Below are 18,696 nucleotides of genomic sequence, written 5' to 3'. Positions count from 1 at the left end.
GTCAGCTTGTGGGGACTTGGCAGCAATAGCCAAAGCTCCCATGGGAATGTCCAGCATCCTCAGTGTCTCATAAACTTTCCTCTTCCCTACATGCAAAATGACCTGCTCTGCCTTTTCCTGGGAAAGGACTGAGCGGTGCAATGGATCTGCAGAGTGTTTGTTCCAGCTGGCAGCTTTTACTCAGTCTCCCTGAGTGACCCTATCCAGCCCAAACGTGCCCTTTGTGCAGGCGTGAGCCCCGGCTGCTTTGGTGTGGAAGCCTCTAAAACTCAGTGTTCTTACTCACACCTCTCTAGATTGACCAAAAAGGTTTAAAGAACTCTGAATTAACTCTTTCTCCCTTCAGGGAAGTATAGGCACCAGACTAAAGGTGACAAACCAACATTTATCCATTGGCCCCTTGACTGGAAAAGCAAAATATCTAGGTCAGAAATGTGCAGAGATGCCTACATGCTTTAGAAACATGATTTATTGCCAGGATCTCCTTGATAGTTTATGTTGGCAAAGGTCAGTATCTGATGCTTGAGGTGGTGGTTTTGTCAGGCAGAAACACCTTCCACAAGTTCTTTGCCCCTCTCCTTTGGAAATGCTGGTCACATGTGAGTGAGATGGCACCAAACACTCCCCCCATTCCCTTGAGACAGAAAAAGAGGAACAGAGTTCAGAGGCAGCCTGGTCTCAACTCCTGCACAAAAACCATGTCCACCGCCCTGAGCCAATGGGTTTGACAAAGCACTGGCTGAGCTCTGCTGCAGAGGAAGCCAACCCACGTAGATACCAAAGCTGCTGTCTGCACACTGTGTTCTGCATTAGACCCGGGAATGACCCAGATTCTGTGCTGATCTAATTTGCCTTTGATCAGTGCTTAATTTCTCTTGGCAAACACACCCTTTCACTCTCCTCGGGATCTCTGCATTTTTATCAGTGTCCAAATCAAAAGGGAGAAATTTTAAAAGACATACAAGTACACACTTGGTTGTGAAATTGCTGGTGATGCTACTGAGCTTTAATTTCATGAAAGAATAACTTAAAACCATTGACTCAGTGATGATGCTGCTTGTAAGTGAAAATTCCCTGGGTTCCCATCTGGGCTCTTTCTGCTAATGTGAGAGAAGAAGTTGCAACTTTCCTATAGAGAGAATATGCCCACAGGATTTTGCATTTTAAATAAAAGCACAGAAGAAGAGTTCAGTTGATAAACTGGGGCAGTTGACAAATCCAGGGCATTGGATTTTTGTCATTTACCTTGTTTATCCAGAACTGCAATAAATACTAACCAAAATGGTAAAGAACATTTCTGTTAAAATTAAGGATATTCAATTTTGAGATACTTTAATTTCCCCTACCACTGTCAGAAGGAAGCTTTGCTTTTAATTGTTTTAAGTGGGCTGGATGTCTTGTTCCCTATGCAATTCTGTGTGTCTTCATCACCAGGGGCTTTATTTGGTCCTAACTTGATTCTTTGAAGAGGTACATGGACCAGAGGTGCAGAACCACTTGTGTAACTGGTAGCTAGCATCAAACCATTCTGGCTTCCCTATATACATATATCTAGTTTAGACCTAAAGCTGTGGAAGATCAGACAGCTGATGCTGAGCTGGGCAGTGCCCCAGACCTGCTGGCCCTGGTACAGTGGGAGCCGTGGGAGAGATAAATTCAAGGCAAGAACAGAAGTGAAGATATCATGTCTGGTCACTCTAACTGATGAGAGAAGATGTAACAAGGACATTGCTGGTGCAAGAGAATGTAAGAGGGACTTGGTAACCAAAAAGATTGTGTTGCTAAGGGAACAGAGGCAAAGGGTGGAAAATTTTGTACAGACGTTAGAGAAGTAAAAGTATTGGTGGTTAGTGCAATAAACTGGCTTCATTTGCATAGCATGGTCCGTGACCTTCAATCACTGCATAAAGCTATGCTTTTCAGAAATTAACTCTGATGAAGAAGAAAATGCTACAAGTACCAACTGAACAACAATAAACTTTAAACCATCTGAAGGTTGATTTAGCCATATAATGAATGCAAGCTTCCCAGGACAGGCACTGGAGTAGGTACTTGTACCTACCAGCACCTGCCACCACTTGTTTCCAGTGGCACATGCAAAGTTCTGCCTTTCTAAAACACTTCCTACTTATAACACCTCCTAATATTCACAAGGTCACATGTAGCAGTTTCAGCTGTAAATAGTGAAGCATTTGTAGGGGTTTCTTTCTTCATCACCTTTGATTTTTTTAAATCTCAGATTAATTATCATCTTCCCTTCTACTGTCAAATTATAACTGAATACACAATAACAAGACTAGAATATCCCATCCATTTCAAAGCTTTCAGACTTGCAGTGCTTCTTTCTGGGCTCAGATTTAATCTAGAGACGTAAAATCCGTTTGGCAAATAACCCATGATGCAAGATAAGGTGAGGCAGGAGTCTGCTACAGGTGCCTCTGACTTCATGGTGTGAGTGTTCCTGTGCTGAGACTGGTATGAGTTGCGGTGCTGTCCTCAGACTCCTGTGGGAATTGGCACCTCCTACCTCTCCCTTGCCTTCCTGTCAGGCTGAGTGACAGTCCTCAGAAAGCAAGAGGGTCAGGGGAGCACAGCTCCGTGTCTTGGACTACAGAAGAATTGCTGAGTTTCTGGCTGCCTTCTCCCTGCTCAGAGTATTTCCCAAGATAAAAACTTTTTCCCGGCATGGCAAGTGGGTAAGAGGCAATTATAGCAATTCTCCTCTGATGGGAAGGGTAGGGGGGATGGGATATATTTGTCTGTAAAAGGGTGAATATTACATGACGTGCAGCACAGCAAGAACCCTCTTCCTCTTTCTATTTTGTTTTACTGACTCGCTGCAGTGTGAAACATCGGTGAGGCCACTGAACCATTAGCTTAAAAAAAGGTGATGCTAAAATCAGATTGTGCTTCAACATAGCTTGTAGCTTAGAATCAGTTCTTCAAACATCAGCTGTCTGCCCCAGGACCTTGACAGATTGTTCCATTCTCATGTTTGCCCCTTGAAATTGCCTTTTCCACCTACAAAACCTGCCTTATTTATAATTTGGTATTTCAAATACCAGCTTTCAGTGGAAAAAAAGAATCTCACTGGACTCAAATAGAAAACATAGACACTGGCGTAGGATGAAAATCTCGAGAATTGTTTCTATCTTCTGTTAGCCATAAAAGCTGTTGCACATATTTCACAACATTTGAACCAAGTTTTTTAATGATTGGAAACTTCTTGTAAATGGCGGCTCATCAGGTATTCAAAATCCTTTTCTTCTCTATGTAATGTTTAACAGCTGTATAAAATTGCATGTTGTTGAAAGAATCTCTGAAAGTAGATTTACTTTGGAGAAGGTGTTCAATCAGACCTTTATTTGCAGGGCTTCATGTGACCCATTTGCAATACCTGTTTTTCTTGCTTTGGCACTCTTGACTTGTTCACATTATTTGCCACTGACCTTTAATTCTCTTCATGTCTTGATTTATTTCTGATTTATAGCAATAAAGTCTTCTTTGAGCATTGTTTTGGGTAGAATGAAGAATAAAATGGAGACATTAGATTCTTTGGCTCTAAGCACACTGCTGGTGCATCAGTTACTATTGCAAAGAGCCTTCCCCAGGTTTTCTCAACTCTTAAAAGTGCAGACTGAGTGTTGTTATTGGGGTGGTGCTTTGCTCACATAAGCACATCCAAGCAAGGCTCTAACTGGACAAAATCCAATTGGCCAGACTTCTTGCACAGAAATAATTAATTCTACGTGCAAGCATAAATCTAACAACTCAGAGCTTTCACCATAGGGAAGGGCTTGAGAACTGATGATAAAAATCTCTGTTTTGAGTCACCCGTGCCATTGTGTTGAAAACCAGGGGGACAATACGCAACACCATTTTCCAGGGCAACCTTACCTACATGCTGATGTGTCATGGATTTGCATGAAGGTGTTGGGCATCTTCTCATTGAAGTTGTCTCACCGATTATGTGTAAGCTAAGTTTATGGCCCTTTTTAAAGAAATACCATCCAGAAAGAGTTTTTACAAGATGACTGTGTAAGTTGCTAGACAAGTTTTTTGCTTTGGCAAGAGTATATTTTTTTAGTCTTCAGTTACAGCGTAAACAGGTGCTCTCTCTGTTTGGAAACTAAATGGACAACCAAAAGGAGAGGAAAAGTCCATGATGATATTGTGGTAGCACCTAGCAGAGATAAAGGACAGTAAAGGCTTTTACTTTATAAAATTTAGTGATTTCAGTTTTGGGGCAAGTTTCCTGCTTGCAGGAATACATTTAATAAAAGTATATTTATTGAACAAAAATGAGGATTGGAATCTGTAAGTAAACTCTTGCTGTAACTCTCTCCTGAGTAAACACCTTGAGCTCATGTGATATTTCATGATATTTCTAAAAGAGGAAAGGTCAAACAGGGCCCTACAGTGCATTACAAACACAGGACAAATCTGCCAAGAGCAGACTGAGAGCAAGTGGGTATTAAAGAGATGATGAATCTCTCCTAGATAGGTGACTGTTACCAAAATACACACATACTAAAAGATATGTATAGAAAATACTGTATCTGTGCAACAAAACCTTATAATAAAACCCAAGTGACACCCTCCCTAATGTTCCACATGCCTTGGATGCTCAGCAGACTCCTCTTCATCAGCAGTAGTTCCTTCCAAAGTAAAAACTCTATCAAACATATGATGGTTCTCAAACAGATAGGATATGCTGATGCAGAGGAGCAGACAGCAGGAGGGTCCAGAACGCAGCACAAAAGTGATCCAATAAAATTAGGTCAGTCCAAGGTAAAGGCTTGAAGATTGAAAAATGTCTACAGTATTGTTCTATGAACTCACCAGTCCTGCCTTTGGTTATTCAGCTGAGCTGCTGAAGTGAGCAGTTTTCTGTCTGGTGTTGGTTTGTGAGCTCTTTTGAGAAGGGCTTGCTCTTCATAAGACTCCAGAAAGAATATGGAAGTATGTCCAAAAATAAACAAAACTGCTGCTGTTGGTGTCTTCTGAGGCAGCTCCCTGGAACATTGAGCAGGGGCCTCATTTGGATTGCCCAGCCAGTGTTGACAATGTGGTGCCACAAGCCCCACTTACTGTACAAGCAGAGCCTGGGGTTTGAGCAAGGGCTGAATGAAGCTCCTCTGTGACAGCCTCCTTCTCCACTGTGAGACCCATGCAGGTACCTGCAAGCACAAATTTTCCTTCATATTCCTGTTTAATCCTGGCAGCAAACATATCCTTTGGCTCCTATATGCTAGATTTTTAAATAATTTTCCTTTTTTCAGGCATTGACACCTGTTCTAGCCCAGTTAAAAATTCAAGTGATCTTTTAGATTTCCTATTGACAGCTATCCCAAAGTACTAGAAGACCCAAGGGAAAACGGACTGTCAGTGCCTCCAGCGTTGCTCAGGAACACAGTGGCTCAGATCCAAAGTTACAGGCAGGCTGAGGTGTGGCAGCTGCTGTAGTTATGGTTATCTGCCCTGCCCTTGTGCCTTTGCCACATACTTTGTTTGTTCTTTTTGCTAGAGAACATGGAATTTGCCACTGGCAGGAGAATGCAGCAAGTTATCTCCACCCTGGCCAGAACAGGAGGAGAAGATGTAACACTAATCAGAGGTTCAGAGCTGGGCTTGCAGGTGCCTTGGCTGAGTGTGGAAGAGCCAGTTGTTAAAATCATGTCAAGTTGCCCTGAGAGCTGTTTGAAAGAAATGCCAATTGTTGACAGATTTCTGTACTTTTCTTCTTTTCTGGAAAACATCTCTTTTGGAGAAGAATTCAAAATTACCAAGTGGTTTTTCTCTGGGCTTTGATGCATGTGCTGGCTTGTAACTGTTTGATTCCACTGTCAGTCATATAAAGATTAATCTACTTCTCTTTTTCTCCACTCTGTTGTCCTGATTCCCTCTTAGTGTGGACATGATATATTTGAAACTGGACCCACCTCTGGGTACTTCATTAAAATAACAACCTGTTGTGGTTTGACAGAGACCAAACACCAGGCACCCAGGAATGTCATTTCCTCACTCTGCCCTGTCACAGCTGGGCAGAGGAGAGGAAAAAAATTAACAAAGGGTTCATGAGCTGAGATAAGGACTGGGAGAAAACACACCAAGTGCACAGAATCCTTGGGAATGAAAGACCACCATCTTCCTTTTTGTTTTATTGCATGGAAAACCACAGGAAGATTTCTCTACAAGAACTTTGCTGTCTGACTATCTAAGGGAAGGCTCAGGTTTCCTTAAAGGTTACCTGCATTCTTTTAAAAGGAATGTGGACCATATGCATTGTGGTTTTTACAGCAGCACTGACAGGAAGGTAAGGGGAAAAACAGAAACTTGATGACATGCTGATATCCATGGAATAAGCACTAAAAGACTCTGGAAGTGACTTGCAGAAATAACAGCACATGCCTTTTTTTTAAACACATCTTCCTTTGTATTTCTTGACAGGAAGGCTTTAAATTGTGAACTTTCTAAGCTTTTCAGTGAGATGTGGGATGCAGATGTTCACCGCCTTAGGCCTGGGAAAGACTACACAATTGATGTGCAGGTAAGCAATTGCCAGGTCAGGATTAAGGACAGTGTGGTGCTGCAGGAAAAGGTGTCTGCAAAAGTGCCTTTAGCTTAAAAAGTTGCCCATCCTTTGTCATATCCAGTGAGGAAAACATCCCTAAGGAGAGGGAATGGTACAGAGAATACAAATGGTCACACTTACCTTGACTTTGGTTAAAAGTGGAGTCTCTCAGGTGTCTCTCTTGGGTCCTGTAATATTTCATCTCTGTCTGTGAGCTGGAGGAGGAACTAGCATGCAACCCTTCCAGTTTTGCAGATAACAGCAAACTGTGGTGAAGTTGCTTTGCTCAAGTGCAGGGCTTATCTTTCACTGGACATAGGCAGGCTGGAGGAACACACTAAGGAAGGAACATCATGAAATTCAAGACAAAGGAACAGGATGCCCAGAGAAGCTGTGAAATCTCCATCTCTGGAGGTTTTCAAGACCCAACAAGATGTGACCCTGAGAAATAAAGTCTGAATTCAGTGTTAACCACACTTCCAGCAGCACTAGAGATGTTCTGCTCCCCCCTGTGTATATCAGCGTGTGAAGGGCAGCTTGTGTGTGTGGTCTGGGTGACTTGCAGCAAGGGAGAAAGGGAGATAAGTCCCAAATCATTCTTAGGGGAACAAGGGAGGAATTTGAGAAATTCCTCGGTTTCTCTGGAAGGGCAGGGAGTAACAGAGAGGGGTAGGTGGAAAATTTCAGGACTGCTGCTTCCAGTTTCTGGGAAATGTGAGGGAGGAGTGAGAGATTTCATAAGCAGCCATTTCACTCCTTGCTAGCTCAGTGCAGTGCAAACATGACCAAGTGTTTTGGCCACAAATTTCAACAAGCCAGAATATTCACAATCCAGTTTTGAACCTACATAAGAACTCACTTTCTCCTGATATTACTCAAACACTTTATTCCAATGTTGCTTCATATTATAATAGATAATTTCCTGTTGCTGATAAACTCAAAATATTGGCACCTACCTCAGGCAAAAATGTGTGTGAGGAATACTTCTCCTATACGGTTTCTCCATGTGTCAGAACAAGGCTCTAGGTACCCCTTGCCCGTGTTAACAAGCTGCTACTCATCTTCCATCTTCTTTCCTTGAGAATGTCCTTTATGAAATAGAAATTTGAAAATTATCAGGAAAGCCTCCTTAAAACTACAGGGACAGAAGGTATCCAAATCTCATTTTTATTTATTTGTGGTGGGAGGGAGCCCTTGCTCTACATTACTTCTGTTTACCATTTGTGATGTATATAGTATAATAGCATGGCTGGTTACTGAGCAGAACTGAACTATCACATGGGCCATTACAATCATCTCTGAGTCAACAGAGAAATTTCAGGCTCTTAACAGTTGTCAGAGGTTGTCTTTATGCTGGCAGTTCTGTAATATCATCTCTTGTTTCGTAGGAAGCCAATTCATGGCAAAGAATCCTGATAGCTTTATGGAGTTTGGTTTGATTATTATAAAGGCAGGCACTGTCTCCTCTAAGGTTGGACATCTTATTCCTTACATTGTTGTCCTCTGGTGTTTTTCCTAGGGAAAAGCACGTCCAGCACAGCACAGTGACAGTGCTGTCCAGGACAATGCAGCCAGACATCTGTTTCACAGTGTAAATGAAGAACACCTGAGGAGCATAAAAACTTTTGCAAGTGAGACCTGTTCTTTTGTTAATTGTGCATGTGATACAAAAAAATCTGTGCTCTTTTTGATGTGATTACGTAAAATATAACATTGTATATAATTTGGGTGTTGGTGAGGGTCATCCAGCTGCATGTCACTTGAAAGGAGTTTTCATAACGGTTGCTTGGAGATTACCTGTACCTGAGCCTCAGGAGGAACATCCTTTTGTGCCTTAGGTAAAATCTGAATTCTCTGACTGTTCCACTACAAAGTAAAAGGGATGAAACACTTACCACAATCTCAGAAGTGGCCCAAGGGAATCTCACAGAGTTTGACAAGACTGGGTGCTGGTGTTGCACCTGGGTTAGGACAAGCCCTGGAATCAATCCAGGCTGCAGATGAGCAGAGGGAGCAGCCCTGGCAGAAGGACTTGGGGGTGCTGCGGGTGAGAGCTGGCCCTGCCCCAGCCCAGAATCCCCCTGTTCTGGGCTGCACCCAAAGCCCCAAGGCAGCAGGGGAGGGGGGATTCTGCCCCTCTGCCCCTCTCTGCTGAGACCCTCCTGCAGGGCTGCGTCCAGCTCTGGGATCCCAGCACAGGAAGGACAGGGAGCTGCTGGAGCCAGCCCAGAGCAGGGACACCAAGGGATCAGAGGGATGGAGCAGCTCTGCTGGGAGGAAAGGCTGAGGGAATTGGGATTGTTCAGCCTGGACAGGAGAAAGTTTTGGGGTGACCTCACTGTGGCCTTCCAGTGCCTGAAGGGAGCCCACAGGAAAGATGGAGAGGGACTCTTGACAAGGGCATGGAGTGACAGGACAAGGGAATGGCTTCACACTGGCAGAGTGGAGGTTAAGATTAGAAATTAGAAAGACATTTTTTCCTGTGAAGGCAGCTGGGTGTCTTGGTTTGAAAGACAGGTGTTTGCTAAGAAAGGCATGAGCTTTTCTTGAAATGGACAATGTAAACCTCCTCCCTCCAAACTATTATAATTTTGAAATTAAGGAGCTCTCAGGTAAAGATATGGAAATAAGAATAACAGTTTTTTACTAGGAAAATTTAAAATAGAAATACAATGTTTCAATAAAACAAACCCAAAACACTGACAGAGTCAGAATACCACCTGATACCACATCAGTCAGGGTGTTGGTAGCAGTCCCATTAAATGGTGGCTGCAGTCCTCCTGAAGTGACAGATGTGGTTCAGTTGAAACAGTTGTCCTGTAGAAGGGTGCAGTTTTCCTCTGGAATCCAGTGGGAAAAGGCTGCTCTGATGTTTCAAATCTCAGTTTTTATCTAGGTAGGAAAATGCTTGGCTCCTCCCCCTGGGTGGAGCATCTCACAATGGGATGATGTAATTTTATCAGTCATGCAGTGGTCCATTAACAGAAGATATCTCCATGGAGGAAAGATGGGTTGTGGAAAAGATAAAGAGCACTGTCCCACCTGCTTTCAAGAGGGTGATAGAATACATACTTTTGGTTACATCCTGCTTTGCAAGCCAAGACACTGAGAGACAGTGGTGAACAGTTTATCAGAGAAACTGTGGCTGCCCCATCCCTCAAAATGTCCATTGCCAGGTTGGATGGGATACTGAGCAACCTGGGATAGTGGGAGGTGTCCCTGCCCATGGCAGGAAATTTGACCTCGTTTAAGGTCTCTTGCAACCCAAACTATTCTATGATTCTATGCATTGAAAGAGACACCAAATTTATCTGTACTCCTTTACTCACTGCTTCCAAGCCCTTTCAGACAATACTAGACCCACAGCTAGGTCCTACATTTCTCTTGGGGGCTATCCTTCAGCCATGTCTATCAATGTATGTTTCCTTCCCTAATTTTTCTCAAGCTCAAGACATCCGATATAGGTTTATGCTCTATTATTCCTCTACTGAAATAATACCCACAAAACTTTGTGCCAGCATAGCTCAAGGTTCTAAGCCTCTAAGTGTGATGGTCATATATGATCTGTTTTGCTAAAAGGTCATTATTACTTCAGCACTTGGCTCCATAAGGAAGCCCAGCAGTTGTTTATGTTTAAAAGGTACAGCAGTAATGTGGCCTTGAGTCACCTTGAGGCCTTAACAGTATACCTGAGAGTATAATCAGATATATGAAGGAATGGCTTTCTGTAAGGGCTGTCAAGGCATATTCTATGGTGACTTTTATGATGGCACTCTAATGCCTGGGTCAGGCCTATGAGCAGACTGAAAGTTTCTCTTTTTCTGCAGCCTTTATTTCCTTATTGGACAACTATGAGACATCAACTGGTGTAGCAGAAGTAGTGACTCCGGAAGAAATAGTTGAAAACAAGTTTCCTTGATGCTATCTTAGCAACAGAAGTCATGAAAGTGAGTAACACAGATCTTTTTTGTCACTGAAGCAGCAAATAAAGTTTACTTACAGAAGTAAACTGTATATGTATCTTGGTTTTCTATCCTTCAGCTAGCTCATGACTATCTGCTGAACAAAAACCTAGCAAAGCCAAACCTTGCTGATTTCAAACATCAACTTTATGACATCTGGTTCCAGCTCTACGCCAGGAAAGAAGGAGACAGGTATGTTTGTTGGGTGGGTACGGGCACTGATAATCTCTGTGCTATTCTGATTTAGGTAAATGTAAGCCCGAGTGCCATCTGCTACACATAGAACTGGAAGACAGCTTCGGAATGGCTTCAGTCTGACAGAGCAGGTTTAGATGGATATGAGGAAGAAATTGTTCCCTATGAGGGTGGTGAGGCCCTGGCACAGGGTGCACAGGGAAGCTGTGGCTGCCCCATCCCTGGCAGTGTCCAAGGCCAGGCTGGATGGGGCTCTGAGCAACCTGGGATAGTGAAAGGTGTCCCTGCCCACATCAGGGGGTCAGAATGAGATGAGCTTTAACATCCCTTCCAACCCAAACCATTCTATGGCTCTCTATATAAAAACATATAAAACACTTGTATATTCTTTTTTTGTTTTCTTCTTCTTCATCATTACAGACCTGATTCTTGTGGTTTTGAACATGTTTTTGTTGGAGAAACAAGGCATGGTAAAGAGATCTTAGGTTTGCACAACTGGGTGCAATTTTACCTTCAGGAAAAGCGTGACCAGATTGATTACAAGGGATACGTCGCTCGGAAGAACAAAACCAGGGTAAGAGCAAGCCCTTGGGGGACTTTGCAAATAAGACAAATTGATCCAGAGATAAAAGTTGTAACAAAACAAGCGTAATGATGCAATCACAGGCTCAGTGTTTTGAACAGTAATAAGTATATACAGTACGTAACTGTATATAAGAAGAATGAATAATGACATGTCTTCCAGCTTCTTTTTTTGCAAAAACTATTTTAAAAAGTAGTGCTGGTGTTTACAGAATTGCAACACTGCTGAGGCTTAGTTGGGATAAATGGTCATGTATGCTTCAATCTTCAGGGAAAAACTTGTGTTCTAGATATAGCACAGAGGCACACCAAGGATGAACTCAATTTACAAAGCTCTCAAAAATCTGAAATCAGAAATTCTATCTGTCCAGTCACAGCTGTGTTGGAGATTATTCTGTTGTTTCATTTATGCTTTCAGCCTGACAAAGATGACCAAGTTTTGAGCATCCAGTTCAGCTGGAAGGGCTCAGTCAAGCCAATTGGAAGCACTTTTATTGGTGTCAGCCCTGAATTCGAATTTGCCCTTTACACAGTCATTTTCCTGCTGTCTGAAGAAAGAGTCACACGTGAAACAGTGAAGATAGATGAGTATGAGGTACAGGTGGTTGTCTGGCGCCATGGGCAGCACATTGGAACAGCATACCCAGTACTGCTCAGCACCACTAGTGAAGACTAGTGAAGTGAGCAGGAAACTTTTCTTTTTGAATTGGGGGAAAGGAGGAGTGGTGGAGAGAGGAGGAATGAATGGGGGGTGGACAGGACCAGATAGCAAAGTTAATATGTTGTTTTATACAACTCATTCTGAGCAAAAATGTATGACTCTGTATCTTTTCGTCTGCAATGGATTATTTAATCAGTAGAGTGCTGTGACACTGAGAAACTATGAAAAACACTCCTGCTCACATTAAATTTACATCTAAATTACATCAGTCTTCCCTTGTGCATGGTAGCACTGTACTTTTCAGCAAATAATGACATTTAGGAAAAGGTTGTATTAAAATTGATATACATATTTCTCTTACTTGTCACTGTATGTATAAAAGAGCAATAACCACACATTGCTTACACTTTACCTTCCAGACAGAATCTTGGATTTGGCACAGACAGAACTCCAGGATGTTTTAGTCTCCTCTTGTCATTTCATAAGAGGTTAATTTCAAATGCATTATTACAGTACAATGACCCAGACACACAGGGAACACACTTAGGTAGGGAATGGTCATCAGATCCACAGAAGGCCTTAAAATATTTTCTATTTCTTGACACAATTTTGACATACTCCTTATGTATGCCTAAAGCACCTGGATGATAACTTCATGTACAGGTACTAAGAAGGCTGACTCAAAAAGATGCCCTCCTTGGTTTGTTGCTGATCAACAGAGAGGATCTTGTGATCCTCTTGAGTGAAGATTGGTGGCTGTCTTGGCCTCAGCGACGATGAAGCTACTGAGTTTAAAATCTCTGGTGACAGGAGGAAAAGTGCCAACAAAACTTCAACCCTGGATATGGGAAGAGCTGCTCAGGGAATCAGTAAATAAAGTCCCCTGGGAAAATGCTTTTGAAGGTCCTGGGGTCCATCAGTGCCAGTCACTTTTTAAGCACCAGCTCCTGAGGGCACAGGAACAGGCAATTCCTAAAAATCAGAAACCAAGCAGATGAGGCAGAAGGCCACCTTGGCTGAACTGGAATCTTCTTTTGGAGATAAGGTAAAATGGGAAGGTGTATGCCCAGAGGAAGCAAGGTCAGGTGATGTGGAAGGAATACAGAGATGCTGCTCACCACTATAGGGGATGAACTTGTGTGGCCAAAGCTCCATTGCAATATAAGCCACCAGAAATGTGGGAGACAATAAAAAGAGGGTTTTAAAAACACATTAATGGCTAAAGGCAGTGCTGAAATTACATCAGCCCATACAGGATGAGGATGGTCACCTCACAAACAGGGCCATGGACAAGGTAGAGATGCTTTCTTTACCTCTGTCTTTGACACCGATGATGGACTCAGGAGGTCCCAGCACTCTGAGCTAGAGGACTGTGACTATGAGAATGATAAACTCTGAGTTAACCCTGAAGGTGTGAGGGATCTTCTGCTCCAGCTGGATCCCTATAAATCTATGGGGTGCGATGGGATTAATCTGAAAATATATAAAGAGCTGGCTGATATCATCATGAGGCATCTCTTGGAAATTTTTGAATAGTCTTGGGAATCTGGAGAGGTCTCAGTTTTCAAAAAGGGCAAGAAGGATGACCCTGGAAGCTACAGGCTTGTCAGTCTCACTCCAGTGCCTAGGAAAATTATGGAGATGATGATGATTATTCCGGGAGGTACAGAAAAACACCTGAAGGACAACACAGCCATTGGTCACAGCCAGCATACCTTCATGAGAGGAAAGTCCTGCTTATCAAAAGAAATTTCCTTTTATGCTAAGGTAACCCACCCAGTTGATAAAAAAACATGAGTAGATGAAATAATTTTTGGATTTCAGTAAAGCTTTGAATATCATCTATCTCAGTGTGCAGCCCACAGCTGGATTAACACATCGTGTGATGGGTGAGCAACTTGCTCACTGGTCTAGCACAAAGAATGACAGCAACTGGACAACAGCAGACTGGCAGTCTGTCACTTTGGGCTTCCATAGGGCATCATCTTAGGTCCAATTGTCTTAGAAAACCTCATTAAAAGCTTCAGTGCAGGACAGGAAGGGATACTAAATAAGATCAAAGATGATACAAAACTGAGAGGCGATATTGACTCCCTCAAGGGCAAAGAGGCTCTGCAGAGAGTCCTGGATAAATGACAGGGCTGGGCAATCACCAGCTGTGTGAAATTTAACGAAGACAAGGGCTGGACTCTGCATCTGGGATGGAGCAGCCCTGGATGTATGGACAGACTGGGGAATGAGAGGCTGCGCAGCAGAGTTGTGGAAATGGACCTGGGAGTTCCAGGCTGTGCCAAGTGGACCACACTCCAGGCAGTGCCCTGGAGCCAGGAGGGACATCCCTGTCCTGGGGGCACCATGGCCAGCCAGGCCAGGGAGGGAATGTCCTGCTCTGGGCTGGGATGGCCTCACCTGGAATATTGTGAGTGGTTTTAGGTGCCGCCATATAAGAAAGATCTAAAGCTGTTAGAGAGTATACAAAGGAGGGCCACCAGGATGGGGAAGGGCCTGCAGGTGAGGCCACACAAGGAGTGGCTGATGTCACTTGGTCTGTTCAGCTGGAGAAGAGCAGACTGAGGTCAGAGCTCACAGCAGTTCTGCAGCTTCCTCACGAGGGAAGAGGAGGGGCAGGCTCTCATCTCTGCTCTGTGTGACCAAGGACAGGACCCAGGGAATGGCTGGAGCTGTGTCAGGGGAGGGTTAGGGTGGATATCAGGAAAAGGTTTTTCTCCCAAAGGGTGCTGGGACACTGAACAGGCACCAGGGACGGGTCACAGTCCCAAGGACAAAGCTCTCATGCACAGGGAACAATTGTTGGGGCTGTCCTGCTCCCTGGCAGGGCCAGGGCTGGGACACATGATGGTTGGGAGTCCCTTCCAACACAGAATGTTCTGTAATAATTACAAATGCCAGAAAAAAAACACAGAGCAATGCAGGAGTCCCTATAGCTGTTGAAACATCACAAGGGGCTGCTCAGGCTGGGATTCACAGGAGGAGCCATTGGAGGACAGCAAGAGAGACCCTGATGAACAAGTTCACCCTTTCCCTGGCCCTGAAGGACAGCAGGAGAGGCTGAACTCAGGTTCCACTGTAAATTTGAAAAACAAGGGATCTGAGGCAGATTCCAGGGATATTAGGCACAAAACCACAGAGCTGTCACACAGAACATCTGCTCTGGGGTCTAGAAACCAACTTTGGGGAAGGTCAAAGGCACTTGGTTTCCCTCAGTCTGGGGAACATGCCTGCAGCCAAGGGTCCACAGGTCACACTGCATGCCTTGACAACTGTTCCGAATCCTGTTTCATCTTTGCGTAGGTGGCAGGGCAGAACTGGGAATAGAGCTGAGCCAGCAGAGCCTGGGAGGGGATCTCTAACTTGGTCCCATGGCTCAGCTTGTTCCATATGTGCACTGCATAGGTGTTCTTAAGGAGTTTGTGAAGCTCCGAGGCACTGACTGCCTCAAACAACTTCTTCCAGTCCTGCCAGGGAATAGGATAAACGACTTCTGGGGCAAGAGCCCTCACACCTTTGCAGCGCATGCTCTCGATAGTCCGGATGGAACACCACTTCTTGAAGACACGAGTTAGGAGCTCTGGGCCCTGGTGCCCCCAAACCCAGCCATTGTAGTCCTCCACAAAGTCCTGCATGCAAAGCTTCATGAATTTGTGCTTGGGCTTAAAGGACAGAAAGGCTCCATTCAATACATCGTGATCCTGAATCCCGAGGGCATTGGTGAGGTTCTGTAAGTTCTTAAGCACAATGAAGTCTGTATCCAGGTAGATGCCACCAAATTTCCACATGAGGACAATCCTGCAGGCATCAGACAGGACAGCTAAAAAATGAGGCTCTTGGTGCCGCTGAGGCTCCAAGTACCACTGTGCCAGAGGTGTTCCAGAAAAGAGCTCTGTCAAGTCCAGGGGCTGAATTTCCACATTGGGGAAGCAGCTCAGCAAGGAGAAAGCCCAGTGCTTGGGTAAGGAGGCATTTTTTTTGACCAAGCCTCTCATGAGCACCACGACTCTTGATGCAGGGTGTGTCCTGGCTGCTGATTCCACAGAGCATGAGAACAGGTAACTTGGGGTAATTTGCTCTGAGGTCTCCACAAAAAATACCTTTCCTGTGGAGGGAGAGGGTTCACCAACAATGTCAGGGGGAGGAGGCACACAGTGAGCACAGCTGATCTCAGCAGACAAACTGTAGGTGGGGACTCTGCTCTTTGGGTCCTCCCAGATTCCCCAGTACAGCTTGTGGTAGGCAAAGGATACGAACACAAAGATGAGGATAAACAGGGCCCAGGGCTTTTGGCTCAGCACCACCCTGGTCAGCTTTAGGAGGCAGCTGGGCATCCTGAACTTTCTCTCTCCAGCCAGAGCCTGCTCTCCTGAGGGAGCCGTCATGATCTGAAGGAAAGAAGAGAAAAAACCTGATAGACAAGGCAGCAGAGTATGAGCTTTCTTCACAGTGTGTCCCACCTTCATAGCAGTGCATAACAAACTCTGGGAACACCACTTGAAACCTCATCTGTCACCCTCTAGAGCTTCAGGTCACTGTGAACACAAGACATGAGACATGTATGCAAAGCCCCTGGCAGGAGGAACTAAGAATGTTCCTCATGACCATTCCTGGAACCCTGTGAACAGACACTGTGTGGAGCTGCTGTCTTCCGGTTGTCATGAGAGCAGTTGTTTTCTCATGATACACAACGTGCCCTCCCCCAAATCAAACACAAGCCTCAGTCTTCCAGGTTGTTGACGTGCCAGTTTCTGCCTTTCCAAACCAACCATCTGCCCCTGCAGAGAGCCTGGCCCTTTGTTCATGACCTGGAAGGATGGATGGAAGGTGGGAAAGGAATGGATACTGGGCAGCTCTGGAGGCAAATATAGCCAATAAGGTCAAGAACTGCCTTTATAAAAGGAGTTCCAAGGCTGCTTCCCTAGCCTGCACAGGCCACACTGGCTCTGACCTGCTCAGCTCTCCCAGTGGATCCTGCTGGTGGACAGGCAAACCCTCCACTGTCCTGCACTAACTTCCTCTCCTCTTCTGAAAAGAGAGGGATGGAGTGCAAGAGATTATTAATGCGGCAGCAACAAACAGATAAGTCAGTCTAGCTCCATCCTAAGCATTAGCATCAGCATTGCTGCCCTTGCCTCTCCTTAAAGTGAAGGGCTACAGAAACAGCACCTCCTTTGCCCACCACTTGGCCCCTAAGGTCAATGGGCAAGAGCATGTGAAGAAGCAGTGAGGAAGAATGTGTCTTTTTGGACCAGAGGTAATGGTCTCAAGTTGTGTCAAGCGAGGTTAGAGTGGATGTTACTCAGAATTTTACTCCCTGGAAGAGTTATCAGGTACTGGCACAGGCTGCCCAAAAAGTGGTGGAGCCACTGTCCCTGGAGATAATTAAGAGATATGTGGATGTGGCACTTAAGGGTCTTGGTTTAGTGGTGGACTTGCTTGGGCTCCAAGATTGGATTCAAGAATCTCAAAGGTCTCTTTCATGCTAAAGCATTCAATCATTTATCTGGCCTCCATGAGCTCCATCACCAAAGCCCCATATTCCAGGACAGAAAGGGTCAGAAAACAGGAAAGACTTTAATCCAACATCTATAACCAAAGTGGCAGGGAACACAACAGAGGACCCAGCTGGCACAGTCCAGTTCCTCATTGCTCCTTCATCACTGTGCCTGGGTCACATATGGAACCAAAAACGACTTGTCAGCCTCGCTGGGAGGCATCCAAATGTCAGAGCATGGAGCCACCACTCTGCACCAAGCACTTGGGGACAGAGGAGAGGCAGCCAATAGACAAATGATCAGCTCTGGTTCCCCAGAAGGTTTTCTCCTCCCACACAGAAATGCCAGCACGTACTGTCAGTGCTACAGGCAGCAAAACCCAGCCCACCCTGACTTTTACAGACCCTTTGCATTCTTCACCCTCCACAACACAGCTGACTTAACCCTATAAATAATTTTTTGCTTTGTGGGCATGAGAAAGCTGCTTGGGAGGAAGTTCTTGTGTGGTAGAGGGGCAGGAAAGTGCCATGCTAGGCTAACCACAAGCAAGGTTCAAGGTCATCAGTGCATTTTGAGCAGAAGACAGCACTTTACTACTATCACACCTCTATAAAGTTAGAAACACATTTCTACTTTTGGAGCGGATAGGGCAACGCTTTAGATGCTGCATTAGCCAGTGCAATCCCTTTACAAAACAAACACAGGAAGCCTGACTCTATCTCTTCCTCTAAAAACGCAACAGCCGTCGCAAAGAAACTGCAAACACTACTCACCTGTCCCTGCTTTCAAGACACCACAGAAGTCACTGCTCAGCTGGAAAAGAGTCTTAAGTGGTTGGCATCTATTGAGAGCGCCTACAACTCTATGTACTGTCACTTCCTCCTTCCAAAAAGAAATTACAAGAGAAGCAGTCTGAATACGTGGACAAACACAATAGACGAAGAAGGATATGACATCAGTCATTTATCCAGTGAGCAGCTCACAGAAAGGATGTACGTAGTGTTGCAAAGAACACACCTAATTATAAAACAATTATAAAAAAAAATGAAGACAGTCAGACCTCATTGTCAGTACACTTGAAGTTTTATTCTGAGCCAGGAAAACGGCTGGTTTTGCTTTCGTCTCCTTTGCTAACAATCCCCAGTGCCCACACTGCTTCTGGGGCTACCACGATAACTGAACTGACTCTTCCATGAAGCTGCCTGTTCCCACCCC

At 44.6% G+C, this 18,696-nt stretch overlaps 2 protein-coding genes across 2 annotated transcripts; one reads left to right on the top strand and one right to left on the bottom strand.

Annotated features, from left to right (window-relative positions):
* Positions 1-2,685: 2,685 nt before the first annotated feature.
* Positions 2,686-11,989, top strand: LOC134042980 (poly(U)-specific endoribonuclease-like). Its single transcript, XM_062490946.1, is given in 8 exon segments — positions 2,686-2,696; positions 6,451-6,550; positions 8,094-8,205; positions 10,402-10,483; positions 10,485-10,521; positions 10,616-10,728; positions 11,152-11,305; positions 11,732-11,989. Coding segments are annotated over 8 exon segments (867 nt in total).
* Positions 11,990-15,234: 3,245 nt separating this feature from the next.
* On the bottom strand, positions 15,235-18,372 carry LOC134042979 (lactosylceramide 4-alpha-galactosyltransferase-like). The gene is made up of 2 exons (XM_062490944.1): positions 18,255-18,372; positions 15,235-16,371 (listed from the first exon to the last, which is right to left on the bottom strand). Exon 2 carries the CDS (start codon positions 16,366-16,368, stop codon positions 15,235-15,237), a length of 1,134 nt encoding a protein of 377 aa, XP_062346928.1. The 5' UTR covers positions 16,369-16,371; positions 18,255-18,372.
* Between the last annotated feature and the right edge of the window lie 324 nt (positions 18,373-18,696).

This window comes from Cinclus cinclus, chromosome 4, assembly GCF_963662255.1.
Source record: "Cinclus cinclus chromosome 4, bCinCin1.1, whole genome shotgun sequence".
In the NCBI taxonomy this organism is placed as follows: domain Eukaryota; kingdom Metazoa; phylum Chordata; class Aves; order Passeriformes; family Cinclidae; genus Cinclus; species Cinclus cinclus.
This window is presented reverse-complemented; position numbering and strand designations above follow the sequence as displayed.